Genomic DNA, 26,628 nt, shown 5'->3' on the forward strand with positions numbered 1-26,628 from the left:
CATAGTGGCCAGCTGTGTTTTTTTATAATTAGTGATTTAGTTTATAAACTGTTTCATTACTGAAATAGACTATTTTTTTGGTTTTGAATTCAAGTTTTCATTTACATTCTAGTTAGTTAACATATACGGGATAGTGCCCTCCTTAGTCCCCATCAACCATTTAGCCCATCCCCTGCCCACCTTTCTCCACCAACCCTTACTTTGTTCTCTATAGTTAAAAGTCTCTTATGGTTTGCTTCCTTCTTTGTCTTTTTTCCTCCTTTCCCTTTGTTCATCTGTTTTGTTTCTTAAATTTCACATATGAGTGAAATCATGTGGTATTTATCTTTCATTGACTGACTTATTTCACTTAGCATAATACACTCTAGCTCCATCCATGTGATTGCAAATGGCAAGATTTCATTCTTTAGATGACTGAGTAATATTGCATTGTATATATACCACATCCTTTTTATCCATTCATCCATATTTGGGCTCTTTCCATAATTTGGCTATTGTTGATAATGTTGCTATAACCACCCATAAAGTTACTCTTTCATCCATCCCAAAAACCCTTCCTAAAAAGCATGGAATTTAGTGCCTTTAAACTGTGTTATCTAAGGGTCATTTGGCAGTAATATTCTAATATTCTTGATTGTCATTTTTATATTTATAGTTATAGCCACATGAGAAAAAATGTACACTTTTTCTATTTCATATCTGTGGTTTATATGGTATAATACACAGGAGCATGGGGCTACATTATAGCTTGTAGTAAAGAATAGGTAAGCTAATTGCTTTAAGTCATTTAGCACCATATTTGAGTTGGTAATCCTAAAACAATGCTAGCTATTGTGTTTATTATTGAACTCATCATCATTATCCCTTAAAAGTATGGATTTAAAATCATGGACTTGGAATGTTTGCCCTTCATCATAAAAAAATTTCCATGACATATCTCACACTGTGAGTATATTCAAACCCACTTTGCTATTCTGGACTTGAGAAATAACAAAAGTTTAAGATCTATAGGAAGTTCGTTGGGTACCTTAGAGGTAATAGTATCTCCAACTGTGAAACCCTATGTTAAAGTCTTTTCTCCAGCTGCTTGAGATTTAAATGTTTCTCATTATGACTTGGTTTTGTTTTTGTTTTTCCATTTGAACTACTAAAAAAAAAAAAAATGTAGATTTTCTGAACCGAGAGTGCTTCTACTACCCTTCATGCTAACCTCCCTCCTCTATCCCCCTAATCTTCAGCTCCCACTTGAGCTCCCAAATTTTTTAACTACTTATTCCCTCCTTCCCAACTTTCTAATTTTTCATGCCTAAGGTTTCTTTGAAAGAGTGATTGCCATGTTCTTGAAGAAACTTGCCCAATGGGCAAATCTTGATTACCCAATACAAAGTAATGCCTGATTCAATACATTTGGATTATTTAAATCTTAAGCACTTCCTTGGGATATGTTTAAGAATAGGAGCCTCTGGAAATAAAATATTTGCCTTAAATTCTAGCTTTGGTATTTACTAACTCTATGGTCTTGAGCAATCTACATTCTTTTTTGATACTGTATTTTAATTCCTCTATAAGCAAAAGAGAATTATAATAAAGAGTAAATGATTAGATATGATTAAATGATTAAATAATTAGATATGTGTCTTTTGGAAAGCAAGTGTCTGATTAACAGTTATTATGGGTATGGGATTGAGTGACCACATATACAGTATAAGTAGTTACTTGCTACCAGTTAAAGTCAAGAGAAGTAGCATGATGTAGATCAATGGTTCACAATTTTAGTGTGTAAAAGACAAGGGAAACTTGTTCCAAACACCAGATCTGGGCTGTATCCTTTGAACTCTCTCTGCCTAAGTCTGGAAGCAACTTTAGAAACCTTATCAGTGGTGTTCCCATTGGCCACTGTGATGGATTGAGTTCTCATGGGAAATGAACCTAAATTCATCCTTAGCATGTTCTGACCCAGGTTTCTGAGATGTCATTTTCTTTATTCAGGGACTGAAGATACTTCCCCTTTTGCCTGTCGAATCTGCATTTTGAACAGAGGGAAACAACACCTTTAACCTTTGATGCCCCCCCCACCATAAAACAAAATTAAACAAAACAAAAAACTTCTCTTTTATGGCCTAGTGTCCCGTTTTCCCATTATATTTGACAGACTTTTTCATCTTCTAATACCAGATCTCATATTGGCAAGTGCCTTTGTCCTGATACGCACTCCAGAATGAAGTAAAAATATTTTGTAATAAAACACCTTACCAGAAGACGACCAAAGAGATGAGTTTAAATAAAGTGTTGAGTAAAATATCTTATAAACAGTTCTAAGGAAATAATTGGCAATAGAACATCAGCATTTCTCTTAAGATAGAGTTTGTCTCAGAACTGAGAAAGACATATTGTTATCTTCCATGGACCCATGAAAATAAGACTTGTCCCTATTTCTCAGAATGCAGGCACTGAACTAATGGCCCCTCTCAAAGTCAGCCTCCTCCTGAGGCGCACTGCAGTCCTTTAAGCATGTGGCAAACATTAGCAGCACACTGCACAGATTTTTGCCATTAGCAGTGAAGTGCTTCCTGATTATGAGCCTCAAACGAAGCATGAAATGAACCCATTCATTCAATAAATATGTATTGAGCTCTGCTATGCTCCAGGCACTGAGTTGCTGAGGGAAAAAAAAAAAAAATTATCCACCTACAATGATTTAATGTATGTGATTGGCATATGACTTAACTAAATTCTTAAGTGTAGTGTTTTTTTTTTTAATTGTGCCAAGTGTCAAAACTTAAAATTCTACAAAACTAAATTAATAGCTAATATTTTTTAATGGAGAGGTCTTAGATTAGAGTCATTCTCTTTGTTTTCTATTGCTACAGACTACTTCCTTCTCTGCTCTAAAGATGAAAAAAAAAAAGAAGCAGCTTATAGAATTGTAAAATGGACTTTGGAAGTGTATGCAAATTTCAGAGGAAAACATTAATCCAAATTTATTTCTCCTAATATTTAAAAACAAAAACAGTCTCATGTGATTTTAAAGTAGTACAGACTCTTAGGGCTTTCAGAGAAGCTCCTTTCTTCACTGTGAATCTAATCCCCAAGTACTTCTTTACTGCTCTTTTGACAAATGAATCTACTTATCAAGGCTGCTTAAGTGAATTTGCTCATATTGTGTACTCAGCAGAGAGGAAACATTCTTTGTAAACATTTCCTCCTAGAGAGATGCCCCATTCATTCCTCCTCAAGCCAAAGACAGATACTTAGCTTTACCTAATTGTTTGTTGGTGTTTTAAAACATTATATCAAAGTTGTGATGGAACTAGCTGAGGTCCTCAGAGAAAAGAGGTCAATGAAATATTCAAATTTTACATAATCAAACTACCCTCCTTCAAGAGAACATCATTTAAAACACTACAAACACATTTATACAAAACTTCATGTTCCATAAGGAACCAAATTCCAAATAAACCCCTCATTAACTTTGATCATTGGGGGGAAAATTGCAAAGGAATACATTAGAGAACATTTTTTGTGAAACATTGCTATTCATTTGTTGAACTCACATTTACTGAAGTTCTTCTTGTTACCATACTCCTGCCAGACATTAGGAAGACACATCATTAATGCATTCATTTCTTCAGTAGAGGTAGGCTATAGGTATAGGTCTTTGTGTTTGAAATGGTTTTAAGTGATAAGGAGTAAAGCAAGTTTCCTGCCTTTGAGGAGAAACACATAGAGAAACCAGAAATTATAATTAAACATACAAAAAAGAATTAAAACAGGGTTTGGTTTTAGGACAAAACATTCACACAGGATAGAGGAGAGTATAACTAATCTTAAAAATAAATTGGAACACTTCACAGAGGAAATGGCATTTGAAGGAGTTTTATAGTTAAAAGATAAATTCTTTCTTCAGAGTAGGTGAAAGAACTTTCTGATAGAGGTGAAGAGCCCATTTGGGAGATACAGATTGACTCGTAACATTGGGTTTTATCTTAGAAGACTGGATGGGTATCAATGCTATTAAAAAATACGTAAAAGGAGGAGAAAATTTAAGAGATAGAATATACTCAGAGTTTAATTTGGGAGCATCTTAATTGTGAGCTACTTGCCAGATAGCCAAGTGATGCCAAACAGTATGTATTTGGAAACTTCGGTTCCAAGGAAAGAGGACAAGTCAGAGATGTAGACAGGTAGGGATTTTATGTGTTGAGTTATGTTAACTATAGGATATACAGAGAGTCAGCCTGAGGACAGATTCTGTGGGAAACCAGCTCTGAGAGAGAAATTGGTGTGTAAGAGATTTACTGGGGAGTATTCTCAGGAGCAACACCTACCACCTGTAAGAAATGAGGGAAGCAAGATGACTGGGACAGGGAGAAATGAAATGTTATGTATTTTCAGCAGATGCCTCTGCTGATCCTATGGGCATCTCCAGTAGGTACTAGGGTGACCCTACTATGGAGTAGTCCTAATTGAAGCAAAGGAGTCAGGCCTTTCCCTCCCACCAATGAGTCATTAGATGCAGGTTTCCTCTCCATCCTTCCAGGGGAGATGTAACTGTTGGGTGAAGCAGCTCTCTTCTGCATGACAGTTCCCATGCGGGGACTCAGTTGTGAGCCTTCAGCCCCCAACACTCCCAGTAGCTGGAGGGATGAGAGGCTTGCCTGAAGCAGGGAATTGGCGCAGCTCACCACAGCACCCACTACACTACAAGGACCACGAAAGTAAGAGGACAAGTGAGCAACTCAACACTTGAGATGTGGACCCAAAAGAAGAACGCACCAAAGAAACCAAGGGAAAATTGTACCTATTTGCCACTTTCATTTACATTGTATAACTTTTCTATGACAACTAGGAGAATGGATATTATTCATCTATATTTACAGATAAATAAATTCTGAAAAATTAAGAAATAATGCTGATTAATCACTAATGTTTCTGGGTGTCTCTTTAAAGTTTGAACCCCAAGTTTTAACCACCATATTATATACCATAGAAAGGCAAGATGTTAGTAGGAATATAATTATTTTCTGTTTTGCACCGTAATGTTGCAATTAAGGATCAAAACTTCTGGCATAGTGGTATTGTGCATATGCTGGTTCATATTTGGCTTCTGATTCTCTTTAATGCTGATTTATTAAGTTATAGTCTACCTCAATAAAATAACTAGAACAAAGCATGTTCCAGGATCAAATAATAAACCAGCCCATTGAGGATGCATTGAGTAAGACTCTGTCAGCCTGAGGGCATGTGAGAGGAGGTGGGATTTGAGCCAGACCCTGAAGGATGGTGATCATTTCATTGAGTGGATGTAATGGAGAAGGGAATCCCAGGCAGAGGAACAGACATTCATGTTGCTTACCTGACTCACCGATGCATTAGTCCATCTACCCATTCATCTGTTCAGTATTCAATCTTTTCAATTTTAAAAGCCATTATCTTTGGAGAAAGTTAAACATGTTTACTTGTTATGAAATACACTCCTTTTACTGATTTAATAAAAAATTATTTAAATATTTGTAGTCATCAAGGTTAAATATTTTACGTCTTTTTAGTATGTGGTGGTTTTAATTATGTTGTTACTTGGTCTCTCTTTAGATTTTTTTATGAAGCTTTTCCCTGAAACAGGCAGTTATTATGTTCACCAAGAAAGCAGTTTTGATTTCTTCTTATCATTGCATTTAAGAAAATAAAATAACCTCTTCCAGAATTGCATTTAGTTTAGCAAGATTTAGACATTAGTTACAATTACACAATTTTATAATTTTAGTTATAGGATACATTAATTATACAATTAAGCTGGTATTGGATCCTATTTTTATGCAGATACTTAAAAACACAAAACAAAACAGAAGAAGACTCCTATAGAATTTTACTTAACCATTTCTTTTTTGCAGATTGGTTTCAAAATATTTGAAGAATCATCTTTACTGGATTTCTTTATGTGTCTGAAAACAATGAAATTTTGATCAGACGTTTAAATCATTGTTTCTTATTCTTTTTATTTTGATAAATTTGGAAACATTTTTCCTTCAATGCTGTTTTAAATGTCAAAATTAAAAGTGATAATTAAAAGTAATTCATGAAATTCTAATTTTAGAATATGCTTTTTAAAAACTACCTACTCCTACTCTCACCAACTCTGGAACTGAGCATCACTTATTTTTAGATGGTTGTTACAAAGAGCAAACAGAATGCAAAAGATTGCCTTATCACATTATAGTAGCTAAATTCATCCCCTAAATAATAGAATTATATATATATAACTGTTGAGTTGATTGTTTTAAAATCTGTGTTGAATGATATTCAGTCTTACTACTGTGTTTCAAAGATACTGCTTTGCATTGAGCATCTAGCATGTATTTCTAACATATAACTCATTTTTACTTTCAGGTATGTGACTTTAAACATTTTAAATCAGTTGACTAATCTATTTCATCGCTATGCATTTCTAAACTTCGGTACCTAACCTTCTTACTTCTCATAGGGGTAAAACCAAACTGGATCAATCAAGGATGCAGCTCTGTGCTTTTAACCAGACAGAGACATATGTGACCACTTTTATACAGGTTATCTAAAAAAAAAAAAATCATACGTATATGATATATTTTTCAGTGTCATGCATGCTGTTCAGCTACAAAATGTTTCTGCCTGCTCCATTGCAAGAAAGTAGAAACATATACAATTGTTCTGTAGATGAATTGGCATCATAGCATGTCACAGGTGCAATTCCATCATTTTTGTGATCCTCTTGATGACTTCCTTGATATATATCTCTCATGTCCTTAGATGGTTTCAATGCATGATCTATAGATTTTTATTGGATGGATTATAAAAGTAAGATACAGCATGTAACAGAAGCCATTGAAGCAACATTTAATTTGAAAACCTCTAGCAACTGCCTTTCCTAATCTAAACCAATCTAATGTATGTCACATTAAATTGTCAGATTTATTGCTATGAGAGTAGAAATTTAATGTTTTCATTGTAACAACAACAACAAATGGTAATTATATGTGGGAAGGCTGTGGTAGATATATTTATATACATAACACACACAATATATTCATGTATCAAATCAAATCATCACATGGTGTACCTTAAATTTACATAATGTTATATGTCAATTAATCTCAGTAAAGTTGGAAGAAATAAACTATCACATTTAAATTTAGTAAATTAAAACTGTTAAGAAACCATCTTTGTGGGAAAATATTTCAGACATAAACATAAAATCTCAGAATATAAAAAGAACATTCTAATACTAGATCTGTATTTATAGAAATTCAGACTCATACAAGTAAGCAGGATTCTGAGTACACAGAGCCAAAGTACCCGGTTTCTAGGCTAAACTTTGAATATGTTTTGAAATGATTTTGAACACAGTGATAACTAGGAATTTATTTATTTAATCAATTCAGTAACTAACATTTGATTTTATTTGACCATATATAAAATGCATCAATTAAAATTTATAGGCTCAGCCTATGAACGAACGAGTTATAAGTGCTTGAAATGCTTAATTTGATTCCAAAAGCAATATTATGCACTGATGAGAATGTTTTTATTTTGGTTAAATCTCATAAGAAGGCATATAGCATAGCATCAAGAAGGTAAGAGGTATAAATGGAATATATTATGAAGTGAACACTAAACCTTTCAATAAGACATAAAATACTTTTAATAAAATTGGAAGCAAATTAATATGGATTGCCATACCTACTATTTCTAACAAGTGTAAAAGAAAATACACCACTCAGATACATTTTGTCTTAATTTTAGTATAGCTTGCTGAATGGATGAACTCTAATGAATAACTTCCTGTAAGGAAAAAAATCCATGTTAATAAGAATCTTCCCTTTTTTCTTATAGTTTATTTCATATTTTGAATTGCTTTTGTCATTGTTGGGATGTCTGTATTGTTGTTTTCCATTGTGCAACATTGAAAGCAAAACTTTATCTTGAAAATGGTACACTTTAGGGATAATAATGTGAACATTTTCCAATTAAAAAAACAAGCTAATATTGTTCTAGTTTCCTTGAAGTTAATTTTAAAGGTGCTCCTAAGTAAAAGACACATTTCTTTATTTCAGATGGGTGGTGATTCAGAGCTGTATTCTCTTGTAAAAATTTTTTTTATTTCAGAATGGATTAAATTTCTTTCCTCTAGAATCTAAATAAAGATGCATACATTCACAATAGTATGTATATATGTATAGGTAAAATGCACAATTTTTGAGAAAACGGTTTCCAAAAATATGTGTGTGTATTTAATTCCTGAATTATGATTACTATCTATTTTTTTTTTTTTTTTACCAAACTGTTGGAGAATATGAGGTGTACGTTAACGAATGGTCATTCTCCTGAAAACAAAAATCTGTGGATATTTCACTTGTGAAGAATGACTTGAAATATAACACTTTTCTTTGGCAGAAGCTGCCTACATAAAGGTTAGGAAAGATATATTTTGTCTGTGCCAATTTTTATTTTACATTGTATTTTCAATATTAGAAAGCCATGTGTTTAAAAAAAACAATGGTAATTGTTCCATTCAGTGGAATTTGTCTTTCCATGCCCTTTCTCATTAGGAGTGGTTTTAGGGGGTAGCGTAAATATACCAGTAGTTTATTTTTTGTTTGTTATTCTTTTTAATGAATGAGCGTGCGACTTAGAGTCTATGCTTTCACCTCACATTTTCCTGCCCTGTTTGCCTTTGTTCCAATTCTTATTTACCCACTTGTTGCAATTTTCTAGCGGACCTCAGTAGAACTGTTTAAATCTTTGTTTCTAAGTTTTTAAGATACTCTTTTTTAAATTTGAATTCAATTAGCTAACATATATTACATCATTAGCATTTGATATAATGTACATTGATTCATTAGTTGCGAATAACACCCAGTGCTCATCACATCACGTGCCCTCCTTAATGCCCATCACCTGGTTACCCCACCCTGCCAACCACCTCCCTATCCACAACCCTCGGTTTGTTTCCTGGAGTCAAGAGTCTTATTGTTTGTCTCTCTCTCTGATATCTTCCCATTCAGTTTTTCCTCCCTTCCTCTATTGTCCTCTGTAAGATATTCTTTCTGATTTGACCCACTGTATCTCAGCTACTTAAATATTTTCTGCAGACGGTTCTGTGTTAGTGTACAGAGCCCTTCAATACTGCCGGTTGATCACACAACAAAGCCTTATTGGTGAGTGCCACTTGACTTTTGGAGGTCCAAGAGGACACGATAGGATCTGGTGGAAAAAATCTGTAATCAGTTCAAGCTTCTTATGTGGCCAAAATCTGTTTGTTTGCTTTTATATGCAAGATCTTAACCTTTTAGGCATATAAGTTGTCGTGTTATTGGATAGGAAGCACCCTGGGAAAACTGAGAACTCTCAGTGAAATAATTTGCTTTATTTTGAATTTCCATGGTGGTGGAAGATTTGACCTCATTATTTCTCCATCATCTAATGCTATATCCCACAATGACCCAGCGATGGAAGTGTTCAGTGGTTTTCTTGCTGAACAAGCACCTGTTCTCTAAAAGCCCACACTGTTTCTCTTGCAGTCATAAAGAACACTAGGAAAGGGAAACTTCTTCTTCTTGCCTTTTCTCTGAAAAAGTGCTGGGCTTTAGTTGCCCATAATTATAATGTGAATCAAGAGTTTACTGTAACTGTTAATTACGCTGAAGTTTTTTCATAATTTAAATGGAAGTAAAATGAAAAGGCAAAGAAAATATTAATGACTTCTCCAGGATATCTTTAGTAGTTTTTAAGTAGCATTACCATTTAAAAAGAATCTTGAAAGAGACCAAAATTTCAGAGAGATCAGAGAAGGATTGGAGGGACTTCAAGGGCCTGGAATGCTAAATCATGTAAAGGAACTAAATGTCAATACTCCTAAGATGAAAAACACAAATGGTGATACTATAGGTAATCTCCAATTAAAAAGAAAAAAAAAAAAAAAGCTATAGGAAGATAATATTTACATTTCTCCAAAAGACAGACAAGACCCTAACAATTGCAAGGGAGAGGAAAACATATTTTGGTTCCAGATCAGAAAAGAATATTTAAATGCTATGTTATCCCTTAATAGAATAGTAAGTTGGAAAACATTGGCCTCTTACACAAAGCATGGTAGCGCTTTGTGGAATTCTTTAAAGGTCCTTTGATCCTTTATTCTGAACTTCACCATTTTACTCCTTTAATTATTCAGTGCCTTTCTTATGAATATCAATTGTAAATTAGACTGTAAAAATAAAAGATGGGTGATATTGATTTGAAATGAATAAAAGAAATTCTTAAGCTTACTGACATACAGTAGAGCTTAGTTTACCAGCTAATGATCCTTCCCTTTGATTTGCTTCTTCCAACCTCTTGCTGTCCTCTATGTTTCTTTATTTTGATGCTCAGGTGAAATAATGATTCTAGGCTCTGTTCCTCAAAGAATATGTTTTGTTGTATGTAGCAAGCAGTATTATAGTATATATTTTAAATGTAACATCTTTGGAATATTTTCAACACCAACCATCCTCTTTGAATAAGGTGTTTTCCACAATGTTGCTGTAGGCTTGATGTTTTTTGGCTTTTAAATGCCAGATTATCAAATTATTAGACAGGTATATTTCATACTTCTTGAAATAAGAAATGACCAGCTAGCATTAACTACCATCCACACTATCGTGAACTAGGCTTATGATGTAGATGCCTATTTCGGGATATGTCAATAATAAATTTGTAAGCTACCAGCTTAAGACAGTTTCTCATATGACACCTATATTTGACAATCTGTACTCATAGTCATTGTTGTAGAAAACACACCTTCCAGGTAACCAAAAGAAGAACCATGAAGAATTTTTTAAAAAGTTTAATTTGATCATATTTTTTAACGTTACACGTTCTTATTTAAATTCTAGTTAGTTAATATGTAGTGTAATATTAGTTTCAGCAGTTGAATTTAGTGATTCATCACTTACATATAAAAGCCAGTGCTCATTATGGTTTACCTCCCTCTCTCTTCTTCTTCTTCTTTTTTTTAATTTACTTCTATGTTCATCTATTTCATTTCTTTAATTTGGCATATGAGTGAAATCATATGGTACTTGCCATTCTTTGACTTATTTTGCTTAGCATAATATACTAGTTCCAACCATGTCATTGCAAATGGCAAGATTTCATTCTTTTTATGGCTGAGTAATATTCCATTTTATCTATATCACATCTTCTTTATCCATTCATCAGTCAATGGTTATTTGGGCTCTTTGCACAATTTGGCTATTATTGATAATGCTGCTATAAAGTATGGGTCCCTTTGAATCAATATTTTTATACCCTTTGGGTAAATACCTAGTAGTACAATATCTGGGCCATAGGGTAGTTCGATTTTTAAGTTTCTGAGGAACCTCCATACTATTTTCCAGGATGGCTGCACCAGTTTTGCATTCCCACCTATAGAATAAGAGGGTTCCCCCTTCACCACATGCATGCCAGCATCAGCTGTTTTCTCTGTTGTTAATTTTAACCATTCTGACAGGTTGAGGTGATATCTCATTGTAGTTTTGATTTGTATTGTCCTGACGATGAGTGATGTTGAGCTTCTTTCCGTGTATCTGTTAGCCATATAAATGCCTTCTTCGGAAAAACATCTATTCATGTCTTCTGCCCATTTCTTAACTGAATTGTTTGATTTGGGGGTGTCAAGTTTGATAAGTTCATTATAGATTTTGGATACTACCCCTTTATCAGATGTCATTTGCAAATATCTCTTCCCATTCCGTAGGTTGCCTTTTAGTTTTATTGATTGTTTCCTTTGCTGCCAGAAGCTTTTTATCTTGATGAAGTCCCAATAGTTCATTTTTGCTTTTGTTTCCCTTGTCTCTAGAGAAGTGTCTAGTAAGAAATTGCTATGGCTAAATTCGAAGAATGTTCTTCTCAGTGATTTGATGGTTTCCTGTCTCACATTTAGGTGTTTTTCTTCCATTTTGAATTTATTTTTGTGTATGGTATAAGAAAGTGTTCCAGTTCCATTTTTCTGCATGTAGCTGTCTAGTTTTTCCAACACCATTTGAAGAGAATTTTTCTGTTGGATATCATTTCCTGCTTTGTCAAAGATTAATTGACTGTATAGTTGTGAGTGCACTTCAGGATTTCTCTTCTGTTTCATTGATCTATGTGTCTGCTTTTGTGCCGGTACCATCCTGTCTTGATCACTTGATCACTATAGCTTGGTAATACATCTTGAAGTCCAGAATTGTGATGCCTCCAGCTTTGTGTTTCTTTTTCAAGATTTCTGTGGGTATTGGGGATCTTTTATGGTTCCATATAAATTTTAGGATTGTTTGCTCTGTGAAAAATGCTGGTGGTATTTTGATGGGGATTGCATTAAATGTGTAGATTGCTTAGGTTAGTGTAGACATTTTAACGTTTGTTCTTCCAATTCATGAGCATGGAATGTTTTCCATTTGGTTGTGTCATCTTCAATTTCTTTCATCAGTGTTCTGTAGTTTTCAGAGTACAGATCTTTTACCTCTTTGGTTAGTTTTGTTCTCAGATATTGAATGGTTTTGGTGCAGTTGTAAATGAGATCGACTCCTTAATTTCTCTTTTTGCTGCTCCATTAATGGTGTAGAGAAAAGTAACAGCTTTCTGTACATTGATTTTGTATTCTGTGACTTTACTGAATTTGTAGTATCAGTTCTAGCAACTTTTTGGTGAAATCTTTTGGGTTTTCTACATAGAATAGTGAAAGTTTGACCTTTTCCTTGCCAATTTGGATGTCTTTTTGTTGTCTGATTGCTAGGGCTAAGACTTCCAGGACTATGTTAAATAACAATAGTGAGAGTGGATATCCCTGTCTTCTTCTTGACCATAGCTCGGTTTTTCTCCATTGAGGATGATATTACCTTGGATCTTTCATATATGGCCTTTATGATATTAAGGTATGTTCCCACTATCCCTACTCTGTTAAGGGTTTTTATCAAGAATATATGCTGTACTTTGACAAATGCTTTTTCTACCTCTATTGAGAATATTATATGGTTCTTATCTTCTCTTTTAGTAATGTGGTGTATCACGTTGATTGATTTGCAAATATTGAACCATTCTTGCAGCCCAGGAATAAATCCTACCTGGTTGTGTGAATGATTCTTTTAATGTAAATTTGTATTTGATTTGCTAGTATCTTGTTGAGAATTTTTGCATCCATGTTCATGAGGGATACTGGCCTGTAATTCTCCTTTTTAGTAGGGTCTTGTCTGGTTTTGGAATCAAAGTAATGCTGAGCTCATAGAATGAGTTTGGAAGTCTTCTTTCCATTTCTACTTTTTGGAGTAGTTTGAAAAGAATAGGTATTAACTCCTCTTTACGTGTTTGGTAGGATTCCCCTGGGAAGCCATCTGACCCTGGACTTTTTTTTTGTTAGGAGATTTTTGATTATTGATTCCATTTCTTTGCTGGTTATCAGACAAATTTTCTATTTCTTCCTGTTTCAGTTTTCAGAGTTTATATTTCTAGAAATGCATCCATTTCTTCCAGATTGCCTAATTCGTTGACATACAGTTTTTCATAATATTCTCTTATAATTGTATTTCTGGGATTGACTGTAATCTCTCCACTCTCATTTGTGATTTTATTTGTTTGGGTCCTTTCTCCTTTTTTTTGATGTGCCTGGCTAGGAGTTTGTCAATTTTATTAATTCTTTCAAAGAACCAGCTCCTAGTTTCATTGATCTCTTCTACTGTTTTTTGTGTTTGTTTGTTTCTATTCCATTTCTTTCTCTCTCTCTTTTTTTTAAGATTATATTTATTTACTTGACACAGAGAAAGAGAGAGAGAGATCACAAGTAGGCAGAGCAGCAGGCAGAGAGAGGGGGGAAGCAGTCTTCCTGCTGAGCAGAGAGCCTGTTGTGGGGCTTGATCCCAGGACCCTGAGATCATGACCTGAGCTGATGACCTGAGCCAAAGACAGAGGCCTAACCCACTGAGCCACCCAGGTGGCCCTATTTCATTTATTTCTGCTCTAATCTTTATTATTTCCCTTCTGCTGGCTTTAGGCTTCATTTGCTGTTCCTTTCCTTGCTCTTTTAGGGTAAGGTTAGGTTGTGCATATGAAACTTCTTCCTTCTTGAATTAGGCCTGTATTGCTATATACTTTCCTCTTAAGACTGCTTTGGTTGCACCCCAAAGATTTTGGAACATCATGTTGCTATTTTCATTTGCTTTCACGTATTTTTAAATTTCTTCTTTAATTTTCTGGTTGGCCCATTCAGTCTTAAGTAGGATGCTCTTTAACCGCCATGTATTTGTGGTCTTTCCAAATTTTTTCTTGTGGTTGACTTCAAGTTTCATAGCATTGTAGTCTGAAAATATGCATGGTATGATCTTGAGACCTGATTTGTGACCCAGTATATGATCTTCTCTGGAGAACATTCCATATGCACTCAAAAAGCATGTGTATTCTTCTGCTTTAGAATGAAGTGTTCTGAATATATTCTTAAGTCCACCTGTCCAGCATGTCATTCAAAGCCTTGTTGATTTCTGCTAAGATGATCTATCCAATGCTGTGAGTAGGGTATTAAAGTCCCCTACTATTATTGTATTGCTATCAGCGAGTTTCTTTGTGTTTGTTCTTGTTTTAACTATTTGGGTGCTCCCAAGTTGGGGGCATACATATTTATAATTGTTAGATCCTCTTATTGGATAGAGCTCTTTATTATGATATAGTTCCTTTCTTCATCTCTTGTTACAGTCTTTGGTTTAAAATCTAGCTTGTCTGATACATGTATAGCTATTTGGCATTCTTTTGACATATATTAGCATGATAAATGGTTCTCCATCCATTCATTTCCAATCTGTAGCTGTCTTTAGGTCGAAAACGAGCCTCTTGTGGGCAGCATATAGATGAGTCTTGTTTTCTTTTCTTTCCTTTTTTTTTAATCCATTCTGATACCCTATGACTTTTGATTCAAGCATTTAGTCCATTTACATTCAGAGTGATTATAGGTATATGTGAATTTAGTACCATTGTATTACCTGTTAAGTTGTTGTTTCTTGAGATTTTTCTCTGTTCTTTTCTAGTCTTTGTCACTTTTGGTCTTCCTTTCCCACTCAGAGGGTCCCCTTTAATACTTCTTGTAGGGATGGTTTAGTGATAACAAACTCCTTTAGTTTTTGTTTGTTTATGAAACTTTTATCTCTGCTTCTCTTCTGAATGATAACATGCTGGATAGAGTATTCTTGGCTATATATTTTTCCTATTCAGCACATTGACTCTATCATGCTACATCTGCTGGCCTGTCAAGTTTCTGTGGTTAGGTCTGCTGCTAACTTTATTTGTCTTCCCTTATAAGTTAGGGATTTCATTTCCATTGCTGCTTTTAGAATTTTTTACTTATCTCTGTGTTTTGTAAATTTTACTGTGGTATGTCATGGTTTTGGCCTGTTTTTGTTAATTTTGGTGGGAATTCTTGTGCCTCCCACATTTGATGTCTGTTTCCTTCCCCAGATTAGGGGAGTTTTCAGCTATAATTTAGTCAAATAAACCTTTTCCCTTTTTCCCCATCTTCTCTTTCTGGGACTCCTATGATCTGATACTTTCTGGAATCACTGAGTTCTGTAAGTCTACATTCATAATCCAGTATTTCTCTTTTCCTCTTATTTTCAGCTGCATTACTTTCAGTAATTTTATTTTCTGTATCATTTATTTGTTCCTCTTGTTCTTCCATCCTTGTTCTCATTACTTCCAGTTGGTTTGCTTCTCAGTTGTAGCATTTTTTTTTTCCCCAGCCTGGCTAGTTTTTAGGTCTTTTATCTCAGCACTAAGGGACTCTCTGATGTCTTCTATGCTTTAGTATCATTATGGTTGTTGTTTTAAAATATGTGTCAGGCAAATTATTTATATCTGTTTTGGTTAGGTCCCTGGCTATGAGCTTTTCTTCTTCTTTCTTTTGGGATGAATTCCTTTATCTTGGCATTTGTCTAGGTCTCTGTCTTCTGTGTATTAGTGTGTCCTGCTCCTGAGAGTAATGGCTTTATGAAAAAGAGATCATATACTGTCCAGAGCCTGGCACTTTAGAAGGTATTTCTGTTGTATGCTGTGTGCACTCTCCCGTGTTCTGGCTGTCTTTGCCTCAGGTCAGTCTTCTGCAGAATTACTTCTTGCCTTGAGTGGGGAGTGTTTGGATCTTGTCCATGTGTGGTGAGTTTTAAATTGGTGTGCTTTGGTCTGCTTGTTAAAATAGGCCAGATCCAGGGCACCTGGGTGGCTCAGTGGGTTAAGCCTCTGTCTTTGACTCAGGTCATGACCTCAAGGTCCTGGGATCGAGCCCCGCATCTGGCTCTCTGCTCAGCAGAGAGCCTGCTCCCCAGCCCCCACCTGCCACTGGGCCTACTTGTGATCTCTAATAAATAAAATCTTTAAAAAGAAAAAAAAAGGATTAAAGAAGAGGCCAGATCCTCTTTCCACTAGAGCCAAAGCTTTGCAGCACTCTATGGTCAGTAGACTTGGTGCATGCAGGGGTTTGTGCTGGTCTTCTGGAAGAGGGACCTGCTGCTCTCGTTCTCAGACACACTTAACCCTAGTAAAGAAGCACCTACAGAATGGAGGGAAGCAGAGGTTGAGGTAAGTGGTTTGGGCCTCCACTGTCGGTGCTGTTATGCTCACTGAAGTCAGTGCATGCTGATGGGCAGGGGTGAAAAATGGTACCAACCCTCTCCCTCATCATGCAGAGGGGAGTTCATGGCCACTGCTGTCCATGAAGCTCTCACAGAAGAGTGAACGATCTCCCCTCATATGTCCTAGACTTCCCTCAGTTCCCCGTGCTTCACCCTGTCTGTATCCATGCTCCCTTTCCTCCCAGCAATGCAGTGCATCTGTGTTTTATGTTGGCTGAGGTTCAAAACTCCACACTTTAGGGAACCGCACTGGTCTGCACAGATCTGCACTGGTCCTCTGGCGAAGGGTCTTGCCGCACTGAGGCTGGTGCCAGTTTTTCTCAGAGGAGTGGTTGCAGTAACACACAGGAGGCTGGAGTTTAGAGTAAAGCAAAACAAAAAGCCAGCCTCCAGTTTAGCTACCCTCAGCAGGTGTCTCCACCCCTATGCTAAGGAATGGGAGCACATTGACACCCACCAGCTCTTTTTTCCCCTGAGAGGTAACGCCACCTTTCCCAGATACACACTAAGCAGGGGAAACTGTCTCTTCTAGTGCATCCCAGGCAATCCTCACATCACACCCTGTGCTCCCAGGCTCCTGTCCTCCTTCACCACAGGAGCACTGCTGGGCCCACCAGACTCCACACTGACCACAGTGCAGACTTCTAACACTAGGTTTTGAGCTCCACTGGCCAAAAAAACTTAAGATAAACAGCCCTTCTTGTTTTCCCAGTCACTGATTTTGGGGAGGCATTTTTCTTGTATGGTCCCCTTTGCGCTGCTCTCTTTCTCTCTCCCTCTGTCTTTTTTTCTGTCCACTCTCTGTGATCATGACTTCCTCCCCTCTGTAGCACCTGTGATCCTTCTCCTCCCCAAATCACATCCCCTCACTTCCCACCTTCCATACTGTAGTCTCCTCTTAGGTGTGCGGTTTGTTCTCTCAGTCCTCATAGCAATTTCCTGGGTGTTCAGAATGATTTGATACTTATCTAGCTGTGTTCAAGGGACAAGGCAAACATTAAGTTCCTACTGCTCCACCATCTTAATTTGATATTTTCAGTCATTGAAAGGGGCTTCTTAGATAGCTGTTGTTTATAAGCAAGATTAGAATGTTCCAAATTACTTCAGTGTTTTATGGATGCACAGTGAAGAATATGGAAAGATAAATATGTGTGTGTGAGGGTGTATGTGTGTGTGTATACACACTGTGTATATACTAGATGCTTCAAGGTGATAGAATCAGGGAGTGAGTAAAAAGGACTTTTTTTTTTACCATATATTATTTATACATTTAAATTTTCTAATCAAGTATGTAAAGTTTATCTAAAGCAAAGAAAGACAAAATTTTAAATAGTACCTATAGGCAATACCACATTATTAAATAAAAAAGTAGGAATGCTGTGTATAGCATATTCCTATTTTTTTTTTTAAGATTTTATTTATTTATTTGACAGAGAGAGAGATCACAAGTCGGCGGAGAGTCAGGCAGAGAGAGAGAGAGAGAGAGAGAAGCAGGCTCCCGCTGAGCAAAGAGCCCGATGCGGGGCTCGATCCCAGGACACTGAGATCATGACCTGAGCCGAAGGCAGCGGCTTAATCCACTGAGCCACCCAGGCACCCCGCATATTCCTATTCTTAATGCTAATGAGTTTACATCTATGATATTGTGTTTATAGCCTGTTTATGTAGGCTGTCAAAGGTAAAAAAATTATCTTTGCTGCCATGCAAAAAAGTAAGAGTCAAAAGGTATATTTCCCTTTTCTTAAAAATAAAATCCATGCAAAAATTATAAAATAGCATATTTGTAATATTGAAAGGGAAATTTTTATACTAAAGTATTTATTTTACTGGTTTTAGTGTACTATAATAATTCTTCAATTTCCAAAATTATAAGAAAGGAAACTAAATTACAAATGACTAAGTTTATAGATATGAAATTAATCATATAATTATGTAAAATGATTCTAATGATTGACATGATCTTCTCTGTGTACTAAACAAGAAAATAAGAAAATTCAATAGTTAAATATAGCAGCACCTGCTATGAGAATAAAATGCATTACCCTTTAAGAGAAAGTTTTATTATAGATGTTAGCCTTTCTACTTAAAGGCATCCTTTTGGACTTTGTTAAAAAAAACTTCCACTTCAGTAAATATTAAATTTAAAGGTTGACAAGATTAGAATTAAACTGTCTACATCACTATGGCATGCACATAAATGCATAAATGTTTAATATATACAGTCCAAAAATAACTACTTTTTGACTACTTCATTCATTCCCAGGAAAACATGGAATTTCTAAAAACATTTTAAACTTGAATTTCTAAAAAGCCATAGCAATTTAGTGTATGATACAAACTATCATTCATATAAAATATTTTAGTAATGTCTGTTCTGATGAGGAATCATCTTGAATAAGTGTTATTTATGATATAAAATTTGAGCCAAACTTTGAATTTAATTGACAAAAAATTGCCATAAGAGCTATGAAAATAAAAGGTTTCAGACTGACAAAAGACACGTTGTAAAATCATCTTAATTTTGTTTATAAATTAACTTGGCATATCTTTGTTAATGATCAGTGAGAAAACCAAATATGAAGTTGAAGACGTTTTCATTAATTTGGCCCAAGTAGGCATTTTGAAGATTAGAATCATTTTATTTAAAAATTGTGGCCACCTTAGAGAAAACCATGAGAACTATTTGCTAGTTGTCAGTATTTTGGCTGCTAGCAGGAAAGTGCTTTGCATTCTTTCTCTCAGCTGTTTCTCCCACTGCTCTGCCTCAAAACCCAGGGCAATAATCCATTTTTCACATTTGAAGGACTTAGTGTCATCACAGAATCATAGTACCTTTTCTTTCAGTTCCCTGGTGATAGTCCACATTCAGCTGAGAAGTCAAGAATTGAGGGCATCAAATAATTGTAGTTTTTTAGATATCACTCAAAATTAGTTTTTGTGGTAATTGGCACAGTAGGCTGCATTAGTAATTATACATTTCCCCATTGTTTCTTGGAGTAATGTATATTTTAAAACCTTAGATATATTCAGACTTATAATTAATTTCTATTTCCTTTATTTTTATATTTTTCTTTTTTTTTTTTTAGATAAGAAAGTTTTATTGTACTGCAAGGTCAAAATTACAGTATTTAACCTAAAGCAATGTAGTCTTTTTAAAAATTTTTGATTTAATTTAATTATTTATTTTAAAGTCATTTTAGATGAATTCATTCAATATGTCTGCTTTTTAAATGAAATTTCACAATGATACTGTTCATAACTCATACTATTATTAAGCTCTTTGACCTGGTGGGAGTAATGCCCCAATGGCAGTAGATTATAAGTATTAGAGTATTCATAATTCTTTACTGTCTTTGTAAAGAACTTTACTTACATCATTCCTTATGTACAATAATGTATCAATGTCTTTTTTACCAATATTGAATAATGTGTCATAATAATAGCACTGAGAATGTGGTACTCATAATGAATACTTTAACCTTCCCAGTAAATCTCTAAAAATTAATTTCAGATTAGGCCTATGATATTAATGCAGATTAATAGATTAAGATATCAATTTAATGGAAACGAGTATTTCCCTACCTTTAACACTTGTATTTGTGGGACTATTCTAAAAAAATAGTAAAGCTGTAATCTTAATAAGGGAAGCATGTGCTATAATAACTACTAGTTTCAATATTCACATGTCGTTTAGCAAATGAGAATGAAAATGAACTCTTCCATTGATGTCCTGCTCTACCCCTTATAAAGCAATATTAGGAAAAATTGACAGAGTTTTGCTACAATTGCTGTATGTATTTTTTCTAAAAATTTCTGTGTATGTGTATGTTTGTAAACATCATGTTTGATCATAAATTTCTGGGCGGGAAAAACTTGTGTTATGATCAATTATATGATCATAATGACAATGAATTCATTCCTGTCTTGTGTGAGTCTGCCATGTTTAATTTCGTTGAATATTTGTTTCAGAGTTTGCATGTGGTGCTCACTTTGGTAGCCACTGTTTTTTGGCAGTATAGAAAATACTTTATGATCTTTTCAACTGTATCCTGAAATTTTATACTAAAATGGGTGGTGTTGGATGAAATAATTTCTATTGTCTTTGGCATTCTGATTCCAATATAATATTTGACTTTCTTTGGTCTTGATCAAAAGCCTTCTATCTATATCATCCTGGTACATATTCTTAAATCCAAGAGATAATAGAAAAAATATGTTTGAATTTCATCTTACTCTAATTTCTTTCTTTTTTAGAATTTTAAATATCAACAAGCTTTTCTGCCAACTGTCAGATATGATCTGTCAGTTATCAGGCATTGGCAGTTTGGCACTTGTGTTATTTCTACTAGGGTCTTGGTTGTCTGAATATAATAATTATTGGTGTACACAAATTTATATTAAACATAAAACAATAAAAATGTGGCCAATACTTTGCAAATGTTATAGTTTACAAAAATTACCTTGTGTTAATTCTGTCCAAATACTTGTCAGCATACTAAATATGATAAAATTTATTTTTCACAGGATGTGTAGATAGAAAGATCAAGCATAGATGTATTGCAAGGTTACCTGACCTCAATATGTGTTTATACGTTTTTATGGCCATCATACTGTTAATCTTTTTTCACAACACTTTGCATGACTTTGATTATTAAATATGGCTTGAATATAAGATTTGAATAACCTCTAAATGAACTATCTGGTGGGGTGGTGAATTTCTTTTTAGCGATTGAACCGGTCGAGTTCCTCTGAGTGCAGCACAGTTGATAACCCTCTGCCAGGAGAAGGAGAAGAAGCGGAGGCTGAACCTGTAAATTCAGATGAGCCAGAGGCCTGTTTTACTGATGGTAAGAGAAAAATCAAGAGGTTGGTTAGCCATCCATTTATTGGTATTTGGGGTTTTATCTTCTATCAATGTCTGTAGCTCAGACATCTATTTCTATGTTATTTGACTCTTAAATATCTTTACCCCTGACCTCACACTTGAATTCCAGATATGCCTATAATTCCCCATTGGTCATCTCCACTGGTTGCCTTTAAATATGTCAAGTATAATAAGTTTTAAAAAAAGCTTTAGTGAGTTCTCCCCTATAAAATCCACGGCTTCTTCTGATCTTTGTCTCATTTAGTAACATCATGATCTATCCTGTCTCTCAAGCTAAAGACTTGGGGTCAGCCCTGACCTCTTCTTTTCTAGCCCCACACTGATTACAGAAACTGCAAGTTGATCAGAAGCTCTGGGGCAGGGCCAGCACCCTCCCAGGGATTCTGATGCACACTAGAAGCTGAGAACCATTGGTCTATAGGATAAAACCCCAAGTGCTTAACATAGCACGTTAAAGCCTTTGCACTTCAGTCTATTCTTTTCTACCAGTACCTCCTTTGATTCCTTTTCACTTCCTGACTTACTGACTTACTACTTCTGGAATGTTTCAGAAATTTTAGTCGAAGTAGTAACTTTGAACTTGACCTGTGGGAGTGTACAGTATTTTCTAATTGAATATGGTATCATTCAAGTAAAAACACAAACCTATCCTAGAGTTGCAGTGTAATATGATAACGTAGACCACAAGTTTTGAAGCCTTATAAACTTGAGTTTTAACTAGTCTACTGCTAACTCTGTGAGACCCTGAGCACACTTTAAAATCTTATATCTTAGATGCCTGGTCTGTAAAACAGGTATAACCACCGCATCTGAACCATAGGGATATCCAGGAGATTGAATGAGATAACACAAACAGTTCTTAACATTCTTCTTTTCCTTTTTTTTTTTTTTTACTTTAAAAAATATTTTGTCAACAATTCTATGGAGAAGCTATGATAGAATAGTGTTGATGCTAATGACTTACTATGTCTTACTCTCAGCATCAGTATTTTTTGTAGAAATCATTACCTTGCATTCATCCTCTATAATTTTTCTCAACCAGCCTCCTCTAGCACTCATGCGGTAAACCAAATGCCTGTCAAATAAAGATATCTCCAAACTACAATGGGCGCATGGATTTTCTTTGGATACTAAATTCCATTTTATGTGAGAAACAAACAAGTATGAGACCCGATTGATAGAAATTTTGTGAAATTTGTGAAAATTGTGAAAAAATTGTGAAAGTTTGCTGAAATTAATACCATGAACAAAACACATAGTTTCCTTTAGAAGTGTTCATATTAAAGGCATTGAAGAATTTCATCAACTGTTGCCTATTTCTCACTAAATTGATTAGCACCATTAAATTTGTGCAGATGCTACCAAGATGTCCTCTACCCAATTTATGAATGACTCCGACTTAAAATTCTAGGATAACTAGAAAGAAGTTGGGTTTATCAAGCAGATTATGGCCTCAAATAAGAAAAGGACTTTAGAAAAACTTAAACCTCCTGCAAAAAGAATTAATGCTAAGGTATTGTAATCTGCAGGTGCTATCTTATGAGCTTAAACTACATAAAAAGTTTATTTTAATCCTACAAAGCACTAATGATAATATTTTTGTGATTCCTTTGAGGTTATGCATAATTTCTAAATTGAGCCTACTGTATAGGAGATAGTATAGAAACATATTTTCAGATGTATTTGGCCTTGACTGCTGAAAATTTACTGAGAGCCAAAGTTTCAGTTACACAAGGCAAATACGTTCTGGAGAGCTAGCGTACACCAATATGACTATACTTAACAATCCTATATTGTACACTTGAGATCCTCTAAGAGGGTAGATCTCAAATGATCTCACCACACACACAGGGAAGAGATTGGTAACTGTGTGAGAAGATGGGCTATGTTAATTAGCTTGATTGTGGTGATTATTTTACAATGGATACATAATATCAAATTATCAATTTGTATACCTAAAATATTTACAGTTTTTAATTCTCAGTTATACCTCAGTAAAACAGGGGATGTGGAGGAAGAAAGGGCAGAATAAACCCACAAAGACAGAAGTGAAGCCAGTAGCTACTTCTAGAGATTGGGAAAGGATATAGGGTGCTTTCCAGGTGCTTAAAATGTTATATCATGACCTACCTATTGGATGAGTGTATCAATCTATATATTTATAATTAGTATACTATACTAAATACATGCTCTACCTTAATAACAACTTAGATAAACAAATACATAATTTGGAGAAAAAAAGACAAGAACATTTATGAGGAAACACACATCTGTGAGTCCTATCACTTTGAGCAGCTGTGCTCCACTGGAAACTCTATACTCAGGGGACCTGCTGGGCTAAGAGGCTCACCCTGATAAGTCAAACAGGAGAGCCAATTTGCTAAGCCTCCCACCCTTTATCCACTTAATCATTCTTTCATCCAATTAGCAAATAATCATTAAACACCTTCTGTATTTCAAGCCCAGGCTACAGCACCAGAGAGAGAGCAATGAATAAAACACTGTCCCTTGCCCAAATACATACATAAACATTTAGTAGGTCAGATAAGTGATACATGCTATGGAGAAGTGAAAAGAAAAGGGGAATATAGTAGTTAAAGGGTAGGATGCTCCTATCATGTAAGTAGAGTGGTCAAGAAGGCCTCTCCAAAAAGGTAGCATTTATCAAAGACCTGTAAAAAAATTGAAGTGGACCTTGCAAATGTAGGAGGGGGGAGTATTTTAGGCAAAGTAATGAAGGCACATACCCCTAGGTGGAGATATGCATGATATTTGAGGAAAGTTAAGGGGTGAGTATAGAGATTGAGAGATGGCAAGAGTGGTAGAAGTTGAGGTCAGAGATGTAGTAGAGGCCAGAACACAGGAGCTTTTAAGGACATTATAAGGACCTCATTTAAAAAGTCTCAACATGCCATTTTAAGAGTAAATGGGTGGATAGCAAGGACAGATACTGGGAGACTTCTTGGATGTTCCTGCAGTAATCCACATGAAAATAAGAGGTTTTGAGTATATTTTGAAGTTAGAGCTAAAGGGATGTGCTGATGGTTTGGATGTCAGGTCCAATGTGAAAATGGGAAAGAAGAGTCAACGACGACTCCAAGTTCGGGGCCTAAGAAACTGGGAGAGGTCTTCCACAGAAAGACTTCAAACGCTTGGGTTTATTCGGATGGGAAATTGAGAACTCATTCACTTACATTGGAAATGACTCTCACCAGTTTGTGATAGGTCTGCAAGAGCTGAGCTAGAACCAATGGCAGTTTAGAGCAGCGTTTGGCCTCCAGAGATTTTTGTTGCCTGGAAGACAGCAGAAAAATCACAAGAAGTATGAGAGTTACATCAGAGGATTGGGTTTTCAATGAAGATGAACGCCAAAATGATATTGTTCATTGTCTCACATCCATTAATCCTTTTCAGTTTCATAACTGTCACTACTAATTTTCATCAGATTCCTCTTCATCTTTTTCTCCTCCCTCTTATGCCAGCCTTTCCTTAGTTCTGTTGCATTAATTTTATAACTCAAGATGCCAGGGTCCATCTCTAGACCCACTACTGTCCTTCCCTAGCCTTACTTCTGCATGTCGTGGCAACCTGACATGACAGAACTCTGATTCTGCTTGGTTTTACATTATATTCCTTTTGGATTATACAGTTAGCAAATTACAAAATCAGGATTAAGGTATGAGTACGAAACCCTCTTTCTCATAAAATAATATATTTTCTGTTAATTTGGTAGAAAGAACCAACTAAACTTCCAACTAAACTTCCCTCCCAAATGCTCTGAATTCAGCTTCCTATAACGTACTAATAAGTGATTCTAACTTTAGAACACAACAACTCAACTTGTGCCTACTTTTGTCTTTTTTTAAAGAAAATGTGGACAAAACACTTGTTTTAGAGGATTTAGAGATTTTTAAGAAGTTATAAAGACTAATTTTTTCTAATCATTTTTACATTAATTATGTTGATTATGCTATTATACTTTTATTAATAGGTAGTTTGTCTTGGAAGAGGTTGGTGTTGGTTAGTTTTTTTTTGCTGGGTGGGGGTAGGAAGCACTGGTTTAACATGATGAAACCCAGTATAGACTTTATGAAATGCATCACGAGAACAAATTAATGAAACCACCCAAAAGAAATAGCCTTTACCCATGGGGACCCATTAAAATGTTTGAGAGGTTCTCTGTTATGTTTACATTTAATTAATAGTCCCTTTAAAAAAGAAGATGTGATAACATTGCTAACCAGCTGGGTTGGAACTCTCTTAGGATATGCCTTTGCATAAAAACCAGAAAGGCAGTCGAACACTCCTGCCTCAGAATAAGAGTGAGAAACTCTCTGAGGTGTGATAAATCCTGAGGGCAATATTTATCAACCTTCATCTCAGATAAAAAGTTTACTTTTCTAATTAGAATATGTGGTCCCTTTTCTTACCTCAATCCTACGAATAATATTTCTCTTCAGTTTTAAGACTGACACAAATCTTGGATAGTAAAATTCTAAAGGGAAACTTTCTTCTCTGGTAATTTTACTTGAGGCAGATAGATTCTGTTCTGTGCAAGGTATTTGTTTTTATACTGAGATAAATTCTAAAGTCGCAAGCATTAAGTTAATGTAAAAAACTAAGTCCTTCTTAAATTATTTCACTCCTGGTGTTTTCTTTCACCCAGGAAGAGATGAGCTGGGAGCTCATTTTGCAAGCATTAAGTTAATGTAAAAAACTAAGTCCTTCTTAAATTATTTCACTCCTGGTGTTTTCTTTCACCCAGGAAGAGATGAGCTGGGAGCCCATTTTTGATTCTACCTTTTTATATTTTCCCACATCATTTTATAAAATATTCTAACTTTATTAAATACATTTGAGATGTAAACTAATTGTTTTAAATACACTGAAGGTAAATTCATTCGGATCTCAAGTCATGTTAACTATAATTTAACATGGGTTAAATAAAAGCATATGTACATTTTTTATGCACCCTGGGTTCCCCCCCATTCAATCTTTCCTCTAAATTCTCAAATTTGCAGATCATTACTAATACTTGGATTATTTTAGAACTCTTTTGGGGGGGGATTATGTTTTTTGAATCAA

General features: G+C 35.1%; 1 protein-coding gene and 1 long non-coding RNA gene across 8 annotated transcripts in view; one reads left to right on the forward strand and one right to left on the reverse strand.

Moving 5' to 3' along the window:
• SCN9A (sodium voltage-gated channel alpha subunit 9) overlaps positions 1-26,628 on the forward strand; it is a 170,579-nt gene that overhangs the window by 109,955 nt on the left and 33,996 nt on the right. Inside the window, exon 18 of the mRNA XM_082690248.1 lies at positions 21,385-21,505. Within this exon, the coding sequence (XP_082546374.1) occupies positions 21,385-21,505 (121 nt within the window). The remainder of the gene's footprint in view (positions 1-21,384; positions 21,506-26,628) is intronic.
• The window catches only part of LOC309844068, a 166,822-nt gene that overhangs the window by 57,034 nt on the left and 83,160 nt on the right, over positions 1-26,628 (reverse strand). For 6 of the 7 annotated variants that reach the window (XR_014300475.1, XR_014300477.1, XR_014300478.1 and 3 more), the window contains exon 2: positions 24,738-24,837. The exons of the other annotated variant lie outside the window; for it this stretch is intronic. This is a non-coding gene — a long non-coding RNA (uncharacterized lncRNA). The remainder of the gene's footprint in view (positions 1-24,737; positions 24,838-26,628) is intronic. 7 annotated transcript variants of the gene reach the window in all.

This window comes from Mustela nivalis, assembly GCF_964662115.1.
Source record: "Mustela nivalis genome assembly, chromosome: 11".
Taxonomy (NCBI): Eukaryota; Metazoa; Chordata; class Mammalia; order Carnivora; family Mustelidae; genus Mustela; species Mustela nivalis.